The sequence below is a fragment of the Mus musculus genome, chromosome 2, assembly GCF_000001635.26.
Source record: "Mus musculus strain C57BL/6J chromosome 2, GRCm38.p6 C57BL/6J".
NCBI lineage: Eukaryota > Metazoa > Chordata > Mammalia > Rodentia > Muridae > Mus > Mus musculus.
This window is the reverse complement of record NC_000068.7, coordinates 156,146,140-156,171,878: the sequence shown is the minus strand read 5'-3', so window position 1 is coordinate 156,171,878 and position 25,739 is coordinate 156,146,140. Positions and strand designations below refer to the sequence as shown.

At 36.4% G+C, this 25,739-nt stretch overlaps 1 protein-coding gene across 43 annotated transcripts in view; it reads left to right on the top strand.

The window, feature by feature from the left end:
* Rbm39 (RNA binding motif protein 39) overlaps positions 1–24,640 on the top strand; it is a 33,000-nt gene extending 8,360 nt beyond the window's left edge. For 21 of the 43 annotated variants that reach the window (XM_006498849.3, XM_011239325.2, XM_030247991.1 and 18 more), the window contains 13 exons: positions 4,129–4,194; positions 4,288–4,341; positions 6,956–7,073; positions 8,998–9,150; positions 9,914–10,051; positions 10,246–10,311; positions 12,638–12,842; positions 13,402–13,479; positions 17,590–17,640; positions 21,063–21,144; positions 22,538–22,643; positions 23,516–23,594; positions 23,688–24,630. In XM_006498849.3, coding sequence (XP_006498912.1) covers positions 7,011–7,073; positions 8,998–9,150; positions 9,914–10,051; positions 10,246–10,311; positions 12,638–12,842; positions 13,402–13,479; positions 17,590–17,640; positions 21,063–21,144; positions 22,538–22,643; positions 23,516–23,594; positions 23,688–23,788 — 1,122 coding nt within the window. In that variant the 5' untranslated portion in view covers positions 4,129–4,194; positions 4,288–4,341; positions 6,956–7,010 and the 3' untranslated portion in view covers positions 23,789–24,630. Of the gene's footprint in view, positions 1–1,397; positions 1,549–4,128; positions 4,195–4,287; positions 4,342–6,955; positions 7,074–8,997; positions 9,151–9,913; positions 10,052–10,245; positions 10,312–12,637; positions 12,843–13,401; positions 13,480–17,589; positions 17,641–21,062; positions 21,145–22,537; positions 22,644–23,515; positions 23,595–23,687 lie in introns of those variants that run through there. The other 22 variants (XM_030248020.1, XM_011239327.3, XM_017315994.2 and 19 more) reach the window with 8 other exon arrangements.
* The last annotated feature ends 1,099 nt before the right edge of the window (positions 24,641–25,739 follow it).

Genomic DNA, 25,739 nt, shown 5'->3' with positions numbered 1-25,739 from the left:
TTTAATCCCAGCAATCGGGAGGCAGAGACAGGCGGATTTCTGAGTTCAAGGCCAGCCTGGTCTACAAAGTGAGTTCCAGGACAGCCAGGGCTATACAGATAAACCCTGTCTCGAAAAAAACAAAACAAAAAAAGAAAAAAGTCAAAAAAGAAGTTTTTTTTTACCTGTATTAACAGCTTTGTGAAGAAACTGCATTTCTTTTTTTTTTTTTTTTAAGATTTATTTATTTATTTATTATATGTGTGTGCACTCTAGTTGTCTTCAGACACTCCAGAAGAGGGCATCAGATTTTTGTTACAGATGGTTTTGAGCCACCATGTGGTTGCTGGGATTTGAACTCAGGACCTTTGGAAGAGCAGTCAGTGCTCTTAACCACTGAGCCATCTCACCAGCCCGAAACTGCATTTCTAAGCAAGGATTAAATGAGTCTTTAATTCTTTACTAAGCACACCTTTTAAAACTATATATTTTTTTTTAGGTTTATTTTATTTATTACATGTAAGTACACTGTAGCTGTCTTCAGACCCTCCAGAAGAGGGAGTCAGATCTCATTACGGATGGTTGTGAGCCACCATGTGGTTGCTGGGATTTGAACTTCGGACCTTCGGAAGAGCAGTCGGGTGCTCTTACCCACTGAGCCATCTCACCAGCCCCCTTAAAACTATTTTTGAAAGTATTTATGCTTGTGTGATGCCAGGTGCCAGTCAGTCCGTATAGATTTCAGCTAGGCCAAAAGCTTTATTTCCTTTACCCAATATGTTTACAAGATTTAAGTAGTTTAGACTTGAAATTAAAGATGAGCAACTGAATCAGCCACTGAGCTTTTTTGCTAAGGAATATACTCAGCCGGGTGTGGTGGCACACGCCTTTAATCCCAGCAGAGGCAGAGGCCAGCCTGGTCTACAAAGTGAGTTCCAGGACAGCTACACAGAGAAATCCTGTCTCAAAAAAAAAGAATACACTTAAACATAAACTAATGGGCTGGTGAGATGGCTCAGTGGGTAAGAGCACCCGACTGCTCTTCGGAAGGTCCAGAGTTCAAATCCCAGCAACCACATGGTGGCTCACAACCATCTGTAACAAGATCTGACGCCCTCTTCTGGAGTGTCTCAAGACAGCTACAGTGTACTTACATATAATAAATAAAAAAATCTTTAAAAAAAAAACAAAAAAAACCCAAAAACTAATAATAGTCAACAAAATACTAATCAGATACTGGTATTAACTGAAGTTAAGTGTGTTTGGATTCTGGATCCTTTGTAGTCTAGTGTGTGTACCTAAGTATGGGTGCCCCTCTGTGTTTGTTTTTATGGCTTATGTTAATTGCCTTACATTATAGACTTCATGCTGGTAGTACTGCTATGATACTATTTTTATTCTTATTTTCTCTCTCTCAGGAGCTGAGGACCAAACCAAGGCTTTTTGCTTGCTGGGCAAGCACAATAGCACTGAGCTAAATCCCCAACCCCCATGAGACTATTTTTAATTCTGAGTTATATATTAGAAATTTTTTTGTTCCTTTCCTCAAGATTTACAGTCTTTAAGATTGTAAGTTTTCTTAACTGGGGTGAATTAAATAGGGGACAGATGCTTTAAAAATCAGAATGCTAGTTTTGTTTTTTAAAGATTTATTAACTTATTTCAAGAATGTGAGTACAGTGTCTCTACCTTCTGACAGACCAGAAGAGGACATCAGATCCCATTATAGATGGTTGTGGGCCTCCATGTGGTTGCTGGGAATTGAACTCAGGACCTTTGGAAGAGCAGTCTTAACTACTGAGCCATCTCTCCAGCACCAGAATACTTTTTTGAGAAGCTATTATTGATGGCTGCCTTTTATTCAAGTTTGAATTAATTTAAATATTTCTTGTTTTGGTTTAAATTGAATCTCGTGGTGGTTAGCTAGGCAGTTTTATTTTTTTTTTTTAAATATTTATTTATTTATTATATGTAAATACACTGTAGCTGTCCTCAGACACTCCAGAAGAGGGAGTCAGATCTTGTTATGGATGGTTGTGAGCCACCATGTGGTTGCTGGGATTTGAACTCCTGACCTTCGGAAGAGCAGTCGGGTGCTCTTACCCACTGAGCCATCTCACCAGCCCCAGCTAGGCAGTTTTATAACAAAGAGAAATATAATCAGACTGGCAGATGCAGATCTATGTTAGTTCAAGGCCAGCCTGGTTTACATACTGTATTTTTAATTACACCCTGTCTCCAATAATACTTTTCTGTATTATGTATAACAGAAGAGAAAAAATAGCTTGTTAAGTATTTATATGTACTTGATTGGACAGTAATCTGTCCAATAATTGTCTTACTATTATGGATTAGAAAGGCAAAGCAAGAGGATCACTGCTAAGTTTCAGCCCACATTGATTTACAAAGTGAATTGCAAAAAAACTCAGGCTTATGTACCCTATTTAAAAAAAAAAAAAAAAAGTCTGGCCTGGTGTTGGTGGCATACCCCTTTAATCTCAGCACTTGGGAGGCAGAGGCAATTTCTGAGTTTGAGGCCAGCATGCTCTACAAAGTGAGTTCAAGGGCAGCCAGGAAACCCTGACCCTGTCTTGGAAAAAAAAAGTCTGAGTTAGAGGGGACAGAAGAATTTTATTTGAAACAACTTGATTATAAGTTTTTCTTAAAACTAAATGTAAAATTTTAAGAACTTATTTTATTTATACATGAGTGCTCAATTTCCATGTGTTCCTGTATGGCAGAAGAGCATTAGACCCTATTTTTGAACGACAAGAGCCACCAAGTGGTTGCTGGGAATTGAACTCAAGACTTCTGGAAGAGCAACCAGCGCTCTTATCTACTGAGCCAGTCCTCTTTAATGACCATGATTGAACACTATGGGACATGTATCTTATGATCCTTTAAGAAGTAAGCTTTGTCTTTAAAAAGGTACCAAAATTACTTGTATTATGCTTTAATGTGAAAATAACCCTCTTTATTATTTTTTGCAATATTGGTGTTGGTCTGTGGATCAGGTATATTCCAAAACTGAACTGAAACTTCTCTTTGAATCATAAAAGCATCATTTTTTCTTTTTTTCTGAGTGAAATTGTCTTTACATTTAATACCTTCTACCCTAATCAATATAGTACTGTGAATGTTCTGATACTCGCTTAAGAATTACTACATGGAAACTGGGCAAGGTGGCACACATTTGATTTCAGCACTAGTCAGACAGGATCTAGGATAGTGAGTTCTAGGTCAGCTGAAAAGACATAGTGAGAACCTTTTTAAATTAAAAGACACACACAAAATCCTGGGTGCTTGTGGTAGCATACACCTTCAAACCCAATACTCAGAAGGCAGAGTCAGTTAGGATCTCTGAGTCTGGATTATAGTGAGTTCCAGTGTAGTCAAGTCTGTATCCTGCCTTGAGAAGGGGGAGGGAGTGAGGGAAGGTAAGAAAAAGATGAATAAGGGGGTTGAGGCCTGTAATTCAACATTGAAATCTCAGTTTGAGACAGGAGAAAAAACAGTTCTAGGTATTATTTGGATTTTATGAGACACTGTGTCACAAGTTTTTGAATGAAATGTGTAGTGTTTGTGTACATAAAAGTGCATACTTTTTAAAAATTGCTAAACCACTTTGGGATGAGAAAGTACAGAGGCAAGTATTTTTACTGTATTTTTTGTATTTTTAAAGGCTCATGCTCATAAATAATTTGAAAGTAGATATGATGGATTTTTTTTTAGAATCAAAAAGTTGCTGGGCAGTGGTGGCGCACGCCTTTAATCCCAGCTCTTGGGAAGCAGAGTCCAGTGGATTTCTGAGTTCGAGGCCAGCCTGATCTACAGATTGAGTTCCAGGACAGCCAGGGCTACACGAAGAAACCCTGTTTTGAAAAACCAAAAAAAGAAAAAAATTTTTGAGGCTGCAACTTTTGTTCTTTGTACCGTGAACCTGGTCCAGGATAGAAAAACAAGGGCTACAGGTCTGGGATAAGTCATGATTTTTCTAAGTTCTGTTCTTTCCTCTTTATAGTTGAGGTAGAAAAGAAGCAGCATAAACAGTGTTAGAATTGTTGGGGAGTCCATGAACTTGATCTTAGCAACACACCCAAAACCTGTAACTAGTATAATTTGTGTTTTTGGTTTTTTTTTTATTTTTAGCTCCGGACCAAAATTTAACAGTGCCATCCGAGGAAAGATTGGATTGCCTCATAGCATCAAATTAAGGTTTTTAAACATACTTCTGAATTGGTTAAATTATATTTCAAGGAACTAATGTGATTTTTTTGGGGTAACTTGTGAAACTTTTTATCCTTGCAGCAGAAGACGTTCCCGAAGCAAAAGTCCATTTAGGAAAGACAAGAGCCCTGTGAGGTAACTGTTAGCTTTTTTTCTTTTGCTTTTTTAAAATTTTTTTCTAGTAAAGTTCTACAAACCTTATTTTCTTGTTTTTTGTTTTTGTTTGTTTGGTTTTTGTTAAATTTTTTTGTTTGTTTATTTTTGAGACAGGGTTTCTCTGTGTGTAGCTCTGACTGTCCTGGAACTCACTCTGTAGACCATCTGGCCTCCATGTCAGAAATCTGCCTGCCTCTGTTCCCCAAGTGCTGGGATTAAAGGTGTTCAAAAACATTGACCAGCTAAATCCTGATAATTTTAAATAGACTTCATTTCATATAGAATCAATAACATGAAATATTCTCATTGTAAAATAACAATCACAAGTTTTACTGCTTGAAACTGTTTCATGAAAAGTACATTTCATCTTATGTATCTTACCAAATTGAATGGTTATATCTGTTTATGCCTCAGTAAGCTTCCAACTGTATAATGAATAATTTTGCTTCAGAGCACAATTTTGTCTTCTGGTTTACTTCACTAACCAGGTTGACCTTAACTAGAATATGTTAAATTTATTTTCATTAATCTATGTATATGAGGACACTGAAGCTATCTTCATGCACACCTGAAGAAAGCATCAGATCCAATTACAGATGGTTGTGAGCCACCTTGTTGTTGCTGGGAATTGAGCTCAAGATCCCTGGAAGAGCAGTCAGCGCTCTTAACCTAATAAGCCATCTCTCCAGCCCAATGAATTTATTTTTTTAGGCAGGGTATACCTTCATAGTCATAGGAGACTTGGAACGTTCCCTGTGGCCCACCCAGGAAATTTCACTTGCCCGTGCCACGATAGTGTTGGGTTAACTGTATGACCATGCCAAATTATTTTTTTGTAAAAAGATTATTTCATGTTTAGGAGTATGTGTTTCTAAGCATATTTATGCAGTATAACATGCCTGGTGGCCTCCTAGGCCATTCGAAGTGTTAGATTTCCTGGAACTGGAGTGATATTTTTGAACAGCATTTGGGTGCTGGGAAATGAAACCCTGGTCTTTGGTAAGCGTAGCCAGTCCCCTAGTTGTTAAACTTGTTATTAGACGTATTCTAATCATAAAATTCTTTCGGTTTTTCGAGACAGGGTTTCTCTGTGTAGCCTTGGCTGTCCTGGAACTCACTCTGTAGACCATGCTGTCCTTGAACTCAGAAATCTGCCTGCCAAGTGCTAGGATTAAAGGCCTGTGCCACCACTGCCCTGTGTTTTTCTAAATTTTTTGTGGTAGTATCCATTATGCAAATTTTGTTAATTCCTCAAATTTGTCTTTCAGTGGTGAAGGCTTCTGATTGTCACTTTAATATGGAGGAATAATCACTTTGGTGATGTAAGGACAGTTGTTTGCATTTTGGTGTCCTGCAGTCTGATTAGCAAAATGATTTTTCTCTATCAAAGGAAGTAAACTTTAGTGTCAACATTTTGTATATATTTAACTAAGTGTACTTAAAAGTTGACAACTAATTGAAACTTATTATTACTATTATTATTTTTTGGTTTTTTGAGACAGGGCTTCTCTGTGTAGCTCTGGCTGTCCTGGAACTCACTTTGTAGACCAGGCTGGCCTCGACCTCAGAAATTGCCTGCCTCTGCCCCCCCCCCCCCCCCCCAGTGCTGGAATTAAAGCGTGTGCCACCACGCCCAGCTGAAACTTATTTTTAAATTAATGTTTTTCCTGCATGTTTGTATTATGTGCACTATATGCTTGATGGTTTCTGGAGATAAGAAGAGAACTGGAACTGAAGTTTGGTTTCACAATATGCATGCTGGGAATAGAGCATAGCCTCTGCATGACAGCAAATGCCCTTAAATGCTGATTCATCTCTCTAGCCCCTTGGTTACATTTTTACTGAAGTTTATAGGTTAAAAATTACTTCAGTACTGGAAATTAACTTCACTGTAGATCATTTGCCTAATGTGTGCAGTGTGGGCCTCAAACCCCAGAAGAGTACAAATTTGATAAAGTTGTGTAGCACTGATGTAAAAGTGGTTGCCTTACTGGTTTAAAATTTGGGTTTATGCCTACAACAGCGTACAATGAAGCAGGTCTATAAGCCCACAACCTGAGAACTAAAAACAGGAATGAAAAGTTGAAGATAAGGGCTGTAGAGATGACTTCATGATTGTGAGTTCTTGACTGTTGAAAAAGCCTCAGTTCAATTTTAGCACTTAAATGGAATTTCATGGTCCTCTATAATTCAAGTTTTGATGGTTCTGATCTTCATGAGCTTGGAATGAGTACAGTTTTTGTATACACTAAGGAATACACTGGAGACATGTCAGCTAAATATATGTATGTGTGTATACATATAAATATGTGTATATAAACAGGGATATCCAAGGACCTTCTTTGTTTAGAAAGGAATTGGAGCTGGGCTGTGGTGGCAGGCAACATTTCCAGCTTTTGGTTTGAAAGAGAGTCGAGGTCAGGCTGATTCTTGCCTGGTCTACATAGAAAATTCCAGTCCAGCCAGAGTTACACAGAGAAACATTCTCAGGAAACAAATAAGGGGGCGTATTTGAGGACAGCCATAATATATTAGTCCCTATGTCCAAATAAAAAACCTTGCAAAGTTAATTTTATGGGTTTTCTTTTGTTAGGGAACCTATTGATAATCTCACTCCTGAGGAAAGGGATGCAAGGACTGTTTTCTGCATGCAACTGGCAGCAAGAATTCGACCGAGAGATTTGGAAGAGTTTTTCTCTACAGTTGGAAAGGTAACTTCTCAAATATCCAAAAAAGTAGCATATGGTTTCATGAGCCTTCAACCACAGCTCTCACGTGGAGGCAGGTCAAGATCTTGAGTTTGAGTCCAGCCTGGTCAACAGTAAGTTCTAGGACATCAGAGGTTACATAAAAGAAACCATGTTTGAAATTCAAAGCATAAGGATAAAACAAAACTCTTTTCCCCAAAGAAAGCCTTTGAATTTGGCACAATTGGGTTACAGATAATAATCCTTACTTCCCTTTAATTCTCACACACACACACACACACACACACACACATATATATATATATATTTTTTTTTTAATCAGCCAAGTTCACTTATTGGTCTTTGTATGTGTATAGCTTTAGGGTTGACTACTTAGTATTAGAAAACTAGCTAGGTCATTGGAAGGTCTTGTTTTCACCACTGTATTGTTGATATTTTGTGAGTGCAGTTTCTCTATCATATAGAAGACAGTAAATGTTCTGGTCGTCTAGCTTTTCTCCCTTAGGCAGCTTATTTAAGCATCTCCCAGTATTGTGAGAGCTAGTACTCAAGAGAAGAGGTTTCTATATCAGTTATTGCTGAAGTCCTCCAAGCCCTATTTATTTACATTGTACTTGTGCCATTAATAATAAGAACTTACCTTCAAGTTTTGGAATTTAGTCAATGATCACGGCAGTGTGCAATTTTGCACATTTAATAGGAGGTTAGGCAATGTGGCACCTGCCTCGCATTCAGGAGGCAGAGAAAGGTAGGTAGATGTACAGAACGAGGACAGGAACACAGGAAAACCCTGTCTCAGGAAAACACAATGCTAAAAAACGTTAATAAAAAAAAAAAAGAAAGAAAAGAAACAGTAGTAGGAAGTCACTTAAATTTGCAGGACTTAAAATAGTTATGAAATCTTCAATCTGGTTTTTGCATGCCAACTAACTATTGCTTACCACTGTGTTGCCTCAGGCCATTCTCTGCACCTTGTGTGTAATTGGTCCTATGAGGTTAAGGCAGGCATGTTGTTTGAGTTACAGGACAACCTGGCAAAATAATAATCATCATTTATTATTTTGAATCAAAAAAGTTAATCATAAGCTAATAACATTTTCCAAGCCTTCCATGATGGAAGGATTGAACAGGTAAAGCCCTAACACAAAATTTTACCACTTTTCCTCAAAGACAATGCAATAATTTACCTCATTTATTATACGGGCAAGTCTTAGGTGGGTAATATAATCCTAGTAGATGATATCTCTGTATTAATTACTGAGTTGTTTTATTCTTTTTTTTTAAAATTTTTTATTAGGTATTTAGCTCATTTACATTTCCAATGCTATACCAAAAGTCCCCCATACCCACCCACCCCCACTCCCCTACCCACCCACTCCCCCTTTTTGGCCCTGGCGTTCCCCTGTACTGGGGCATATAAAGTTTGCGTGTCCAATGGGCCTCTCTTTCCAGTGATGGCCGACTAGGCCATCTTTTGATACATATGCAGCTAGAGTCAAGAGCTCCGGGGTACTGGTTAGTTTATAATGTTGTGAGTTGTTTTATTCTATAGTCAGTCCAGGAATGTGTTTCTGTAAACCTGCCTAGACTATGCTTAGGAGTGCAGGAAGGCACCATCATGCACATCTATTACTGGTTATTTAGTCTCACTGTGTGGGGTAGCCTAGTCTCAAATTCAGATCCACTTCTGCCTCCTTCAGTGCTTTATTAAAACTTGTGCCAAGATCATATCTGAAATTTCATTCTTGCAACTTTGGAGGCAGAGGTTTCCATATTTATGTGAATTTAAGGCCAGTTTGGTCTGCACAATGAAGTTTAAGTATTGAGACAGTATTTCTGATTATATGTTGAAGAAATTATTTGTGTAGTTTGTACTGGATTATTTGACTACAGAATAGTAATTATAATTAATTTGTTTTCATCTTAGGTTCGAGATGTGAGAATGATTTCTGATAGAAATTCAAGACGTTCCAAAGGAATTGCATATGTGGAATTTGTTGATGTCAGTTCAGTGCCTCTAGCAATTGGATTAACTGGCCAACGAGTTTTAGGAGTGCCAATCATAGTTCAGGCATCACAGGTAACTTGATTTAGAGTTTTGTCATTGAGCTGGATGTTGTACCACTTAACACTAGTGTCAGCACTTAGGAGGATTATGCAGGAGGATTGCCATCCATTTGCCTCAGATCATCTGTCTGACAGATAACAATCTTTAAATTGATTTGGAAAACTAATTGTTGCCAAATGGCAAATCAGTGAGTCTGTTGTTTACATCAATGTAAATCTTGTAGAAAAGAAATCTTGTGTTCAGTGGGTGGTAAGCACCAAGCTGTGAATTGGACTACTCTTAATTTTTTTTTGTCTGTAATTTTTGATAGTACAAAGGTCAGTTGCACTGGTTTATTAGTTTTATATTAATTTTCTTTTTGTATATAACTACTGTATAGATTTGTGTATAGCTGCATATATACTTTAAACTTTATTAAAATGTTAAAATAGAAAATTGTGTGCATAATTTAGATATATAGGTTGGGGTTGGAATGTTTATATAACATGCGCACAAAAGCCTTTCAGTGTAATGTAGGGCCATTAATGACATTCACTATATGGTACAGCTATTATCACCATCCTTTCTCCAAACATTCCGTAGGACTAGACAAACCAGTCTATCCAAAGCATTCTTTCCCTTTCTCTAGTCCAAATGTTTTCTAACTAAGTCTTGTCTATTTGCAATGATAAATGTAAATTGATTTGGGATGACTTGAGTTTCTGCAATACCCTTTTGTTGTTGAATGTATGCCTGCTTTGTGTTACTTTTTGACGTGGGTTTTACTTGTTTATAGGCAGAAAAAAACAGAGCTGCTGCAATGGCAAACAATTTACAAAAGGGAAGTGCTGGACCTATGAGGCTCTATGTAGGCTCATTACACTTTAACATAACTGAAGACATGCTTCGGGGGATCTTTGAACCTTTTGGAAGGGTAAATTTAATACATTTTTCTTCTGTTTTTTTTTTTCCCAGATAGTTATTTCTCATCCAATCAGGGGAATTGGGGGTTTATATGTAAAGCATTGTTGTAATCTATTGAGTCCTAGACAATAAAAGCATAATCTAGATTTTTCAAAACTCTTAACTGAAGGAGTAATTTTGTCTAATTTATGCTTTTAATTCTAGATTGAAAGTATTCAGCTCATGATGGATAGTGAAACTGGCCGATCTAAGGGATATGGATTTATTACAGTAAGTAGTTGTCTTCTGTAAAATCTAACAAGTTTTGAGTATGGTTCATAGGTAATTGGGAATGAAGAATTAGTGTTTTCAAGTGATTTCATTTTTAAGCATGACTACATTTCTTATTAATTTTATGTCTCTGTGTGTACTTTTTGTTTTGATAATGTACATATAAATGCTGGTATTCATATAGTCTAACTTTGTCACATCTGCCTGGATCTGCTGTATTATGTATTTTTATGTCATTTTTTCTCAGTTTAACTGTGGCTATAACTCTCCATGTAGGCCATGCTGGCAAAAACCTGAGATGGCATTTTTTGCCTTTATCATGCTAAGATTAAAGGCAGAATGCCATGCCTGTCTTACACTCATTCTTATCCATGAAAGTCTAACCTTCCAAGACATATCTTACCTAACTTTAGTAGCCAGTCCTAGAATTAAGTCATAGCTACCACAATAGGCATGGTTACAGCCAAGTCCATGATCTTATGGTGTTTACAGACCCATCAGTTAGAAGAAAATTTGGATGTCATGGTTGAGGGGAGAAAATGAAATCACTGGAATGAACAAAAACAACAAAATGAGTTTGGGAGTAGTTTTAGTTTGCTTCTAGAAACAGTAATGTGAGGGTTTTCATTTGTTTTTATTGTTGTTGTGTTTATTTTGTTTTTGGCATATAAACTTGATTTTACTCCATTAAAACAAAGGGTTTTTTTCTTTTAAAGATTTATTTATTTTATGTATATAAGGACATAAAGCTTTTCCCGAACTTAGATATACATAATTTTAGCCTAGCAAAATCTAGGGAGACATGTGGTGTCAAACCTTGTCACTTTAGCTCATTTTGTATTATACATAGCTTTTTGAACACCTATGAGTTTGCTACAATTACTGACCCCAGGACAGTATTGTCTTTTTCTGGATCTTAAAAATTGATAAATGCACAGGAGTTTGGGAATACATAGTCCAGTTAGTAATGTCCTTGTTTTATTCATGAAGATTTGGTTCAATATCGCAGTAACTAGTTATATCAGTACTCATCTTTCATCTGTAGTAACTAACAAGAGGCCAGTAAACCTTCCCATTCCCCCAATCTTGTAACAAGATGGAATTATGTAACTCATACTGCAAATAAATTCGGGGACCTGCTTCCCAAAAGGCATGAGCCATGATATTCTGCAAAATTTGTCTTTTTTATGTGTAAATGTGTGTATGACACTTGTGTATGTTACAAGTGCATAAAGAGGTAAAGGGCATAAGATCATCTGGAGTTGGAATTATAGGTGGTTTTAAGCAACACAGTATAGATGTTTAGAACTGAACACTAGTCTTCTGGAAGAGCAAAACAAGTAGTCTTTTTTTTTTTTTTAAACAATCACAATGTTTATAAACAACAATTAGCCTGTATCTAATTTTTTTTTTTTTTTTTTTTTTTTTTTTTTTTTGGTTTTTCGAGACAGGGTTTCTCTGTATAGCCCTGGCTGTCCTGGACCTCACTTTGTAGACCAGGCTGGCCTCGAACTCAGAAATCCGCCTGCCTCTGCCTCCCGAGTGCTGGGATTAAAGGCGTGCGCCACCACGCCCGGCCACAAGTAGTCTTTAAACACTGAGCCATATCTCCCATTACTGTCAAGATTTCTGGGGAAATTAAAGGTAGTGGAATATATCTTGAGGCCACAAGAATCATTGAATGAGATACATAATAGAACCTGATTTAATCTGTTAGAAGATTAGGTCATAGTCTTTGAGTATATGGCAGAGAAAATAAATCTAGAGATTGAAGGAAAGAAAGTGTGAGAGATAGCTTTGTTAAATTTAGTGGGTGGGCTGATAATGTTAGAAATTTCTAGGAGGAACATGTCCTTTTCCAATCTGGACACTAAAATTTTTTTATAAATTCAGGCTTCTAGACATATTGTTACACTTTAAATCCCAGAAATTGGGTAGTTGGAACTCAAGGCCAGCTGCTTCTTCACAGTGAGTTCCATGCAAAAAGTTACAAAATGACACTTGGCCTAAAAATTAAAAAAAGCTTCAAAGTTCCCATGTTCATTAAGATGTCCTTCATAAAAATATGGTTTAAGCCAGGTGTGGTGATGCACACCTTTAATCCCAGCACTTGGGAGGCAGAGGCAGGTAGATTTCTGAGTTCGAGGTCAGCCTGGTCTACAAAGTGAGTTCCAGGACAGCCAGAGCTACACAGAGAAACCCTGTCTCAAAAAAACAAATCAAAAAAGTAATAATGATCTAATTTTATACATATATTGTAATTTTTTCAGGTATTTTTTGCACTTTCCACATATTAATAAGTTAAAAATTCTGTTGTCTATTCTAGTTTTCTGACTCAGAATGTGCCAAAAAGGCTTTGGAACAACTGAATGGATTTGAGTTAGCTGGGAGACCAATGAAAGTTGGTCACGTTACTGAACGAACTGATGCTTCGAGTGCTAGTTCATTTTTGGACAGTGACGAACTAGAAAGGACTGGAATTGACTTGGGAACAACTGGACGTCTTCAGTTAATGGCAAGACTTGCGGAGGGTGAGTCTTCAATAGAGCTATTGATTTATCATAGTGGTAGAAAGGAAATTTAGCTATGCAAACTACAAAATGGAAAAAAAATACTGTTATATTTTTGGTATTACTGTTTATGTATACATAGTTATCTTTACCATTGTCTTATTGAAACAAATGTCCTCATTTTGGTATATGGAAACACTATAGATTTTTTTTTTGCTTTATATATCACCAGACTCCTTAAGAAGTGAGTTGTGATTATTTTCCTTGGCTTTTACAATTTTTTTAGAGAAAGTTACTATTATTTCCTTTATTTTGTGTGTATTTATATTTATTTTGATGGTATATGAATGGCACAACATGGATTGGGGAGGTCAGAGCACTACTTGAGGGGAAAATGTTTTATCCTTATACCATACATGGGTACTAAAGAGTACTACAGGTTATCATCTTTGGTAGTAGGAAGGTAGGTCTGTTAGTGCAGAGACATATCGCAGACATCCCTTGAGTTTACCACATGAATTCCCAGTATTTGGTTTATCTCTGCTGTTAACATAGTAATTGAAGATTTATTCTTTTACAGGTACCGGTTTGCAGATTCCACCTGCCGCACAACAAGCATTACAAATGAGTGGCTCTCTGGCATTTGGTGCTGTGGCAGGTAGGAATTGAATCCTTTCTAATTTGAAATCATTGTATTTTCACCTAATTCGAAAATATGCCAAATTTTTTTGCATTTCAAAGGACTAACTGAGAATTCAATTCATTAAGTACTTCTAGCATTTTAATGATGGCCAAAGAAGAGTAGGTTTATTATTATATTTAAATACAACCATCCAGAGCACTCTGTGAGACACTATGTATAGATAAATTGTTAGTGTTAATTGATAAAACTCCAAGCATCTGGTAAAATTAAGTTTTGTTAAACATTTGCAATACCAGTAATAAAAAAGTTTTAATTATTTCCCCATGTTTCCATGCTAAAATTTCTTGAAAAGTGACTTAAGGGGAAAAGTGCTAATTTAGCCCAGTTATTCTCTTAGCACTTAGGTGCTTACAACAATCTAATAATTCCCATACCGGCACACCTATGTCTTTGCCTGACCTCTGCAGGCCACAGGCACACACAATACACAGACATACATGAAGACAAAAATCTTAAACATATTGCCCCAAATCTGTGATCTAAGGTTGTATTTCATTTGATAGGCCTGTCATAATTAGAAATATATGTAATACTTAAAGGATACATCTTATCCAGGAATGATGGTGAGGACCCTGTAAAATACCAACTTTGGCATGATAAGGCAGCATTAACATCTAAGGAGTAAGACCCTGTTGTTAAACTTTTATATATTGTGCCACAAATGTCCAGAAGTTCTAAGTATGGCAGTTTGTGTTCTAAAGTTTCTCAAAGTGAGACCTTGTGAGATTTTGTGCCCAGAAACCTGTGTGCTTGCTAAAGCACGCTCAGAAAACAATTCCAACATAAATGATGAAGATGGGAAAGTAAGCATTGAGATATTTCTGCAAATAAGATGTCTTCAGCTCAACACAAGTATCTGTTACCTGTGTTTCTGCTTGTCAGTTTTTTTAAACATTGCCTATTATGATTGATGTTGATCACTAGGCGACATTCTGATTTTTTTAATTGAAGTGAACTGTCTTCAGAAATAATCTGAAGTACTTAATGTTGAGATGATACAGCCAACTGGGTGTGGTTTCTTTTGGAGGATTTCAGTTCTGTTAGCCTCTAGCACAAGTGTTAGCTATATTACCTGTTAGTCTAATTGCAGGGAATCTCACACCCTCTAATGGCCTCTATACACCACACATATGGCTCACACTCATTTGCACATTAATAAAGATAATAAACTAATGATCTAGCCTCTGTAGGTTCATAGTATTAATCCCAGCACTTTGGAGGCAGGCAGGGTGATTTCTGAATTTGTGGCCAAGCCTGGTCTACAGGATAAGTTCTAGGACAACCAGAATGAAAATCTAGGGCAATCAGGATGTCTTGAACATCATTAAAAAGGTGATGATAATGATGATGATGATGATGATCGTAGGCCAAGTATAGACGTGTATACCTTTTATGGTAGCTAATACTTGTGGTTTAGGGGTTAGGACATAGCCAAACTGATCTACATAGTGAACTCCTGGTTATCCTTAACTATGTAGAGAAACTTTGATCTGAAAATGATTATTTAAGGCGGGCATTGTGTAATCCCAGCACTATGGAAGCAGAGGCAGGTGGATTTCTGAGTTCGAGGCCAGCATGGTCTACAAATTGAGTTCCAGGACAGCCAGGGATCTACAGAGAAACCCTGTCTTGAAAAACCAAAAAAAAAGAAAGAAAGAAAGAAAGAAAGAAATGATTATTTAGCCGGGCAGTGGTGGCGCATGCCTTTAATCCCAGTATTTGGGAGGCAGAGGCAGGCATATTTCTGAGTTCCAGGACAGCCTGGTCTACAGAGTGAGTTCCAGGACAGCCAGGGCTATACAGAGAAACCTTGTCTTGAAAAAACCAAGATAGATGAATGAATGAACAAACGAGTAAATGAATGGATGAATGAATGATTGTTTACCTTACTGCTTCTCTTCATTCAAGCTCAAAATTTCATGCAGAATAATTGTTGTAGACATTCATTACACTTGAGCAATCATTCTCACCCGTTCATAGTGCTGCCATTCTTAATTTCTCATGTAGGAACTATAAATGATGTCTCATGGGGTAAGGGCACTGGCTGCCCTTGCAGGGGTCCCACGTTTTGTTCTCTTTCAGTGGATATAGCTGTTTAATTATTTTGATAGAAGATGCTTTTCTTATGCCTCTGCCAATCGAGGCTAATGTGTGTTGTGTTATTATATTCTTCTACATTATGTAGAATATGTACCATATGTAGAATGGCAGTCGACCTGTTTATGTACTAGCATTATATCCAGATACTCATTCCTGAGGCTGGATGTTATTGGATATCCCTGGTCATCCTTCGCTTTGTTTTGTATTTAGTAACTGAGAACCGTCCTCTTCCCTTACTCTCGTGTCTTCTGGACTTCCCTTTTGCTGTCTTTTTGATTTATAGTAGGGATTTAGATTTTTATGTATATAGCCTAAGATGCCCTTGGGATGCCTTCTGTAGCTAACTCTGGCATTGAACTTAATTCTCCTGCCTTTCCTGAGTGCTAGGATTTGAGCAGTGTTCCAAAACCCTCAGATAAAGGAACTTTGCTCTAATACATCTTGTGTAGAATTATAATTTGTTTCTTTTTTCCTAATATATAGTGGAAGTAACCAAAGTTACTTATACTTAATAGCATAAATCCCTGATATGTGTATAATTTACCTATTATGTGTAGAAAGGAAACAGTATTGGTTACTCATATTGGTTCTATTTAGCATACATAAATTAATAATTCACCTCATTTTTAGCCCTGAGGGCCCAACTCTTTTGGTTGGTTGGTTGGTTGGTTGGTTGGTTGGTTGGTTGGTTGGTTGGTTGGTTGGTTGGTTTTTTATATATATGGTTTTTCTGTGTAGTCCTGGTTGTCCTGGAACTCATTCTGTAGAGCAGGTTGGCCTCAAACTCAGAAATTCTCCTGCCTCTGCCTCCCAAGTGCTGGAATTAAAGGCGTGCACCATCACGCCCGGTTGTTTGTTTGGTTTTTTGTTTTTTTTTTTGTTTTTTTTTTGGTTTTGGTTTTCGAGACAGGGTTTATCTGTAGCCTTTGCTGTCCTGGAACTCATTCTGTAGACCAGGCTGGCCTGGAACTTAGAAATCCTCCTCTGCCTCCGGAGTGCTGAGATTAAAGGCGTGTACCAGCAAGCTGGGCTCGGGCCCTAAAGTTTTAACCCAGTGAAATAAATATAAGGTTTAGATTTCCTTATTCATGTCCCAAATTGAATATGTTCATTAATTATGATCACTTTGGAGCAATACAGGATTCTGTTTTTTGTTGGGTTGAGACAAGGTCTCAGTATGATTTATCCCTGTCTGTTCTGAAATTCACTATATACAGATCAGGCAGATTGTCCTCAATGGCTAACATTTCCTGCCTCAGCCCCACTATTGCTTGGGCCGCACCTATTTTGTGCTTTTGTTTCCTAGCTCATGTAGTCTCCTTTACATGTCTGATATGTTTGACATACTTTCCTGTATAGAAACGCAAGTTTTCATAGTATTTGAGAAAATTAACATTGATCAAATTGTGAACCTGTTTTAAAAATCATCGACAGATTAATTCTGTGAAGTTCTTAAAAAGATGTTCCAAATTGTTGGAATGATGTCTTTCTCAGTGGATAATGCTAAAGTTGAAAATTAGTGTACATCATCCTAGCTCTTGAATGTGTGTGTTTGTAACACCTACAGTATTAATATAAGCTTCTGAAATACTGAATTTTTATTGAAATTAAGTATAAAATTTTATTTCCCAAGTACTTGGAATTGAATTCTCAATCAGGGTTTTTCGTATATTTTCTGACTGGTTTGCTCCTTTTTCCCCATTTCCCATTATTCCTAAGTGTGGTATTGTAATGGAACACAACATAGGGTAGAATGTATTAGGAATACAGTAGTAACTTTCTAGCATGACAGGAAACGAAAGGTCCCAAAGCCTTGTAAATGAGGAATGGGGAAGGAGGTTTTGCTGCCAGGTGTTACTAATTTGCTTTAAACAAACCCTGCTGTTGAAGTCCTCTTTTATTAATACTTTCCTGACATTTACCCTGTTAGTTGAGGCTCTTCATTGTTCCTGCACTGAGCTGTAGAATTCTCTTTTGTTATAGATTTGCAAACACGACTTTCCCAACAGACCGAAGGTGAGTTGCTTATATTTTAATCTCTTTTTTAAATACAATTAAATATGCAAAGATGTAATTTGTTAATTATCATATTCATAAAGTTTTGCCATATGTTGTAACCATTGTACTTTAATAGTGAAAGAAGAAAAGATGACATATGGTTACGTTTGTTGTGGATTGCTAGATTTTTTTTCATTCATAGCTTTAGTTGTTTGATTCCTGGTAAAGAAATAGCTTAACATGCTGTCCTTGACACTTCAAAAAGAAAACTAGAACTTAGTCTTATTTTATGGCTTTATTTAACTGTAAGGTTTATATATAAAAAAAAAGTAAAATTTGTTAGCCCACCAGACTTAAAACATCACAGTGTGGGCCTGTTTACTCAAAGGCTGGAGAGGTGGGTCAGAGAGATGGAATAGCTCTGACTGCTCCTCCAATTCCTCATGGTGGCTCGAATAAGTCGCACTGAGATCTTAGGCCCTCTTCTGATATTCATGCATCAGTGCATTCATGTTTCCCTGAGTTTAGAATTAAATGTATATTACATTTTGTGATAATGTTTTACTGATTGGTTAGTACTTGCCTATATTATCAAGCCAAGAATAGGGTTATGAGTTGTTCTAATTACATGCATCATGTAATCATGGCCATATGTATGGCCAATAGGCCATGATTTTATGTCATTCTGAAATCAAGAAAGAAAAACGTATTTTACTCTTCTAGTTGGCTGCCAAATTTGTTTTATTTTTTAAAGATTTATTTATTATGTGTAAGTACACTTCAGACGCACCAGAATAGGGAGTCAGATTTCATTACAGATGATTGTGAGCCACCATGTGGTTACTGGAAGTTGAAATCAGGACCTTCCGAAGAGCAGTCATGCCGGGTGGTGGTGGCGCACACCTTTAATCCCAGCACTCAGAGGCAGACGGATTTCTGTGTTCTAGGACAGCCAGGGCTACACAGAGAAACCCTGTCTCAAAAAAAAAACAAAAACAAAAAAACCCAGAAGAGCAGTGCTCTTAGCTGCTGACCCATGACTCCAGCTCTCCTGCCAACTTTAAACCGTTTATTGGTTTCTCTTTTTTAATATTAAAAATCCCGTGTGAAACATCTCAATTTTAGGTGAGAATTAAATGTGTTTGAAGTTTAAGCATATGGTACATTTGTACTGTTATTTGTAAATGATTAGCAGTATTATCAAAAGTGAAAGATTTCATTATTTGTTTGTTTGGTCTTTAGTACTCAAAATCTGTAATTCCCCTCAGGTGTTTCTTAACTTTTCTTTATACTTTTCTGTATACTTGTTCTGCTTTTGTTTGAGACAGGGTTTTATTGTGTAGCTTTGGCTGTTATGTAGAGCTGACTGGTCTGGAACTCAGATATGTTTTACTCTGGCTCCTGTCACTCTTTAGTTATATAAATTGGGTTGGTTTTTTTTTTTTTATGACTTTCATGTATACTGTTGTGTTTCTTAAGCAGTTCTGCCTTACATTTTAGGTAGCTCTTAGATTATGTCAGGTTATACTTGTTTATAGGGAAGAAATACAAGGAAAGGCTTCAAAAATTAGTAAAAGTGCCTTTATCTTTAAAGGAAATATTGAAGGAAAAGCACTTGTTACACTCAGAATAATTTTTAATGTGGTATTTTTTTGAATAGCTTTGTTCCGTGCTATTTGTCTGATACTTTCTTAGGTGATTATTCAAGTATCTCGATTTCTTAATGCATTATTTTATCCTTAGCTGTTTGTTTTTATGCATTGGAATGGGATTTGGTCAGATAATATGCTTACGGTGAGTTCTATAACAACTGCCATAATATATTTGGTAATTCCCTGAAAATTGGAGTTACGTGAGACCCTGTCTCTAGAATAGAAAAACCACACCTAAAGAACACCAAATAGAAACCATTGCATCACCTCACTTGAAAAAGCAATTGACTATAGACATGTTTGCTTTAAGGTTGAATACTGTTGGGTCCAGCAGTTTCACATTACAATAATCAAACTGTGGATAAGTTGCTGTTTCTGGTTTTACATTTTGCTAAGAGAAATCATTAAAATGTTAATTTTTTTAGGACATTTTTCCTAGTGTACTATACTTGGTCTTTTACATGTTTATTATATGTTGGTTCATATTTTTTTTTAAAAGTTGGACCAGAGAGAGAGGTCTTTGGATTTAAAGCACTTTAGACTTTTGCTTCATTATCAAGGTTTGATTCCCATCAAGCACATCATAGCTTACAATAATATTTAACAGATTTTAGGTTTTCTGGCCCCTGAGGGAAAAATCAATACCTGTGATGTGCTTGGATGCAGGCAAAATTCTCACACAAGAATTTAAATAAATAAATCTTTGGCTGCTAAAAGGTTTTCCAAGTTCTTCATAGTACCTACTATATAAAAACCTAACATATTGATATGTCTTTTACTTAGCTTTTTTTTAAAAAAAGATTTATTTTAAATATGTGAGCACACTGTCACTTTCTTCAGACTTGCCAGAGGAGGGCATCAGATCCCATTTCAGATGGTTGTGAGCCACCATGTGGTTGCTGGGCATTGAACTCAACCTCAAGTACTCTTATCCTCTGAGCCATCTCTGTAATCCCTTTGTATATATTTTAAACATAAGACTATATTCCTGGCAAAGAGGAGATATTAAAGATTTTTACTCTGTTTATTTAGGCTTTCCAACAATTTCACTTTGTATTAATGCTATCATTTCAGGATAAAACCAACCTTACATTTTTACTTTTTTTCTTTCTGGAATGATTTCTGGGGAGGATTTTTGTTTGTTTTTAATAGATTTAGATTGCATATATGTCCTTAAACCCTCATAGGTTTGGTTTCATTTAAGAAAATTGCCTCCCCATGAACTCTTACCTGTGTCAGAATTTGCTTTGTAGCTCAAGCTGACCTAAGAGCTCTGAGACGTTTTGCCTCTATCTCCCAAGTACTGTGATTAAAGCTATATGCCACAGTGCCCCCTTTTAAATATAATTTTTGCAGAAGACAAGGTTTTATATATTAGTCTAGCCTAAAAGTTGGTATGTTGGCTTCGATGACTTTGAACTTGTATTCATCTTGCACCTCCCTTTCTAACTCTTAAGATTATTAGCACAGTGAGTTTATGCGGTGGTTGGTGTCAAACCCAGAGCTTCATGCCTGCTAGACAAACATGCTTGACAAAAGTTCCAATCCCAGCTCCTGTAATTTTTAGGGACATGCATTTGCATCTGAATGAAATGTGTGAGCATTCCTTTCCCCTTCTCATTGTCTAAGTATTTGTACTTTTTGTTGCTATCATAAGTTAAGCTAAAGATGTTTTAAGGTAGTTGTGCTTAGCTTAACTGTTGTATTATGGTAAAGTGAATTTTAGTTAATTGTCCAGGGATACTTACACATTTTCCATGAACCTAATTTTTATTCTTCCTTTTTTAGCCTCAGCTTTAGCTGCAGCTGCGTCTGTTCAACCTCTTGCAACACAGTGTTTCCAACTTTCTAACATGTTTAATCCTCAAACGTAAGTACATTTGTATAATATGTTTAACATTTAGAATATTTCACATTTGAAAAATTATTAAAGTGATGGCCTTTTTTCACTTTTTAATTCCATTTATATTTTATTGGGCACATTGAATAAAATTTAATATTCATGAAATTTCTGTCACCAATCTTTTGCATACACTTGTTTTACCTGCTATGAGTATTTTGCTTCTATGTATGTGTACATGTACATATGTGTCTATCACTTGTGCTCAGGGAGGTCAGAATGGACATCAGGATTGTTGCTGTTTGCTGGTAACTGAAGCTGGTACTCTATAGGAATAACAAGTTAAATTTATCTACTACAGGATTGTTTTCTGTCATAGAGTTAAAACCTAGGCCCCTGAGCCCTGCATGCCAGGCAGTTCTGCCACTGATAAATCACAAGTCCTCTTTTTTGTTGTTTTTTTAAATTCCAACAGGGTCTTAGCATCAATTGTTAGAGCTGGCCTCGTGATCAATTAGTAGCAGTACTGTAGTCCATGCAGGCTTCTAACCTATGATAATTTTATCTGCTTTTAGTTTACCTATTTTTACTAATGTATGATGTTAATAATTTAATAATTTTTGTATATGTATCCCTCTGGCTACATAAGTCTATGGATTCCAAAGTTCAACATTTGGTTACTTCCTCAAAGTGGTTATTAAAAGGGTTTAGCTTGCTGCTTTATATAGAATTCTGGTCATTATAATAAAAAATAAAATAAAAAAAACACAGGTTCTGGTATGTCAGGTTTTTAATTTTGTTTCTTTATGTCTGTCTGTTTGCTTGCATGTATGTATGCCACATGCTTACCTGTATCTGAAGGAACAGAAATGTTACATTTTTATAGATTTTTGGTAGGTTTTAAGTAGCACTGTTGTTTTTAACCAAGACTTAAGTCCTCTGCAAAAGCAACAACTGCTCTTAACTGCTGAGTCAACTCCACAAAACTTACAGTAAACTTGGTAGTAAAAATTGATTACATCTTGTACATCTTTTTTATGTATAACCATTAACATCTTAAATTTAAAAAAAACATGTTTAGGTGTGGGTGGATAGCTGAGCATGTCAAATGCTTGTCATGTTTGCATGAATGTCAACTTGGTATAAGCAGATACATGGAGCAAGATAATTGGTAAGCTAGTCCAGTTAATTTGCTGTGTTTCATAAGGAGAGATACTACATAGTAAAAGGTAAACTAGATGGTTTACTGCGAGTAAAGTTGCTTGCTGCCAAGTCTGAAAGATTTGAATTTGATCCCTGGTATTGATATGGAAGCTGGAATGGATTCTCTGTTTGATGGTCCACATGCATCCCCATGTTCACACACAACGTACTTAATCATTATTTAAATACAATTTCATTATTTTTATTACTTTCATAACAGAGAAGAAGAAGTTGGATGGGATACAGAGATTAAAGATGATGTCATTGAAGAATGTAATAAACATGGAGGAGTCATTCATATTTATGTTGATAAAAATTCAGCTCAGGTAATTTGATTTTTGTTTTTCAAGACAGTGTTTATTCATATAATATGCTGCCGGAGCGCTGGGATTGAGATGTGTATTATTGCGTGTCTTTCTTTTCATACCATTAGTCTATTTAATTGTGACTGTATTCCCCCTGAGGTTTTATTTCCTTTTTGACTTGGTTTTGGTTTTTCTTTGGAGATGGGATTTTTGTGTGTGTGTGTGTGTGTGTGTGTGTGTGAGTGTGTGTGTAGTGCCACCTATCCTGCAACTCTGCAGACCAAGATAACCTCAAACTCAGAGATCCACCTGTTAGTCTGTTTTTGTTTTGTTTTTTTAATTTATTTTTTATCATATATCAGTATACTGTAGCTGTCTTCAGACACACCATAAGAGGGCATCAGATCTCATTAAGAATGGTTGTAGCCACCATGTGGTTGCTAGAACTTGAACTCAGGACCTTAATTCAGTTAGCTCTTTTCTGACTCACCTTCCCATATTCTGGGATTTATTATAGGCCTGTACCACTATGCTTTCTTAGTGTTTATTTCCTGAAAGTGACTTATATGTGCTAGCTAAATAACCAGCTACAAAACAAAGGCAAGTTCAAAATAATGAATATTTGATGAGAGTAGTGTTAACTGATGAGCTAATTTGCATCATGAACCCTGGAACTCTTAACAGCTTCTTTACTCTTTACTCTTTGGGGCCTGGGGAATATAGGGTGAAAAGATCAATGAGAAGATACTAGTTTTCAAAAACATTTGGGGTATTTACCATAAGCTATTAGAATTAATAGTTTCTAAAGAACATTTCTGCAAACATCTAGGATATACTTTTGAGAGTATGTGATCAGTGATTATTTTAATTAATTTTTCTTTTGATAATTTTAGGGCAATGTGTATGTGAAGTGCCCATCTATTGCTGCGGCTATTGCTGCTGTCAATGCATTGCATGGCAGATGGTTTGCTGGTGAGTAACTGCTACGAAGACTTTATGTTGAAACACCAAGTGATTAACATTGAGTAAAAACTGCTTACCCAACTTTTTTCTTTTTGTCAACAGGTAAAATGATAACAGCAGCGTATGTACCTCTTCCAACTTACCACAACCTCTTTCCTGATTCTATGACAGCAACACAACTACTGGTTCCAAGTAGACGATGAAGGAAGATACAGTCCCTTATGTATATAGCTTTTTTTTCTCTTGAGAATTCATCTTGAGTTATCTTTTATTTAGATAAAATAAAGAGGCAAGGGTCTACTGTCATTTGTATACAACTCCTGTTACCTTGAAAAATAAAAATGTTAACAGGAATGCAGTGTGCTCATTATCCCTAACTAGCAAATCCTACTTTATGCAAAGCTGTTCTCTTGTTCTGCTGTTTTAAATGTCCATGTAGAAAATGACATTAAGGATCTATAGAATAGCTCTAGGGGAACAAATGTGCTTTCTGTATAAAGGCAGACAGGTCACGTTTTAATGTTTCAGAAACCTAACTTTTTACACAGCAGTTACAATTCACATTCATGTATTTGGCTCATGGTTCAGCAAAGGTTTCCAGAATCCACATTTAGTGTGTGAAAAGTCTAAGTGGCTGTATGGCTGCTTGGCATTTGATCTTGATTATTTGGCAAGAATGGGATTTCAAAATAATATTTCTCGATGGTAATTTTTTCAATTAATGTCTCTGTAAAAGTTTCTTTGTAAATACTGTATGTTTTAGTGTGTCTTGAGATTCCAAACAAAATGATCCCTGCATTTCCTCAAGGTGGCTGACGTAACAGATTGAGTAAGCAGTCTTGGGCAAGAGATGGGAAATGCAGAAAAAGGTTTTGTCTGGTTGCATATAATCTTTGCTCTTTTTAAGCTCTGTGAGCTCTGAAATATATTTTTGGGTTACTTCAGTGTGTTTGACAAGACAGCTTGATATTTCTATCAAACAAATGACTTTCATATTGCAACAATCTTTGTAAGAACCACTCAAATAAAATTCTCTGAAAAAGGCCACAAGAAAATTTTCGTTTTTCAAATGTTTTCATGTTACAAACTTAAGCAAAGGCTATCACAATATCCTTTGGGTTTCTTTCCTTCTTTTTTTCAAGTTAGTGTTTCAGCATTACATGCCTCAGATCTACCAAAGACTGAATATGTTACTCTCCTAACCTCTGGGCTGCTCGGAAAGGGGAGCTGTGTGTGTCAGCATACATGCCTAGACTAAGCTTATTTCATTCTTAGTGATAGACATCACTGTTGGTTGTCTAATACCACTACTACCAAGTATGTCCTCTCCACTGAAGAAAACAAGTTGCCCCTTGAAAATGCTCTCATCCTTCTCTACGTGTTTATCATTGTCTTTAGCTCTATAGTTTACAAAGTCACAAAAAAATACATAAGCACTACCATTCCTAACTCGACAAAAATAGCACCTCAAACTACTTCCTGGTCCCCAGTTACTCCTTAAAATGCTGAAGTCTTCACTACCTCATTCTTCTCTTTTCTTTTGACACCGAGGTTTCCTAAAGTCTTGACTGTTAAAAGCTGGTCACAAACCAGGAGGATGTCCTCAAACTCAGCTCCTTCTTGTTTCTAATATCCCTATGTTTAAAAAACAATTTCAATGTTTTCTTTATGAACAATGTCTATAAACATTGTTCCTGGATATATGTATACCACATACATGCTTGGTACTTGTGGAGGTCCTCTGGAAGTGAGCTTATAGTTTGTACAACAGGTGCTACGAAGTGAAGCCAAGTACTGCCCCGTCTTTCAATCAATTGGCACAATATGCATTGTAATGAATTATTTAGCCTTTTAGCAGATAGCAACTGTAGGAGGCTGTGGATTGGAACAAGGGAACTTAATTATGAATTCAAAAAAAATAAAGTATGACCTACTTGGGTGTCTAAAGCTTGCCAACCAATATATCTTACATCCTAGATGTATCAAGAGAAAAATAACAAAATTGTTTCTTGAATAAGATGTTCAGTAAAGCGTTTTGAATTGTCAGTTGTTATTACCTAATGACATTCTGAAGATCAACCAGAAAAACTCACCAAGGCTAATCAGGTTTGTATTCTTGGCCATCACAGGGGTAAGGTAACAAAAATTCCTGTA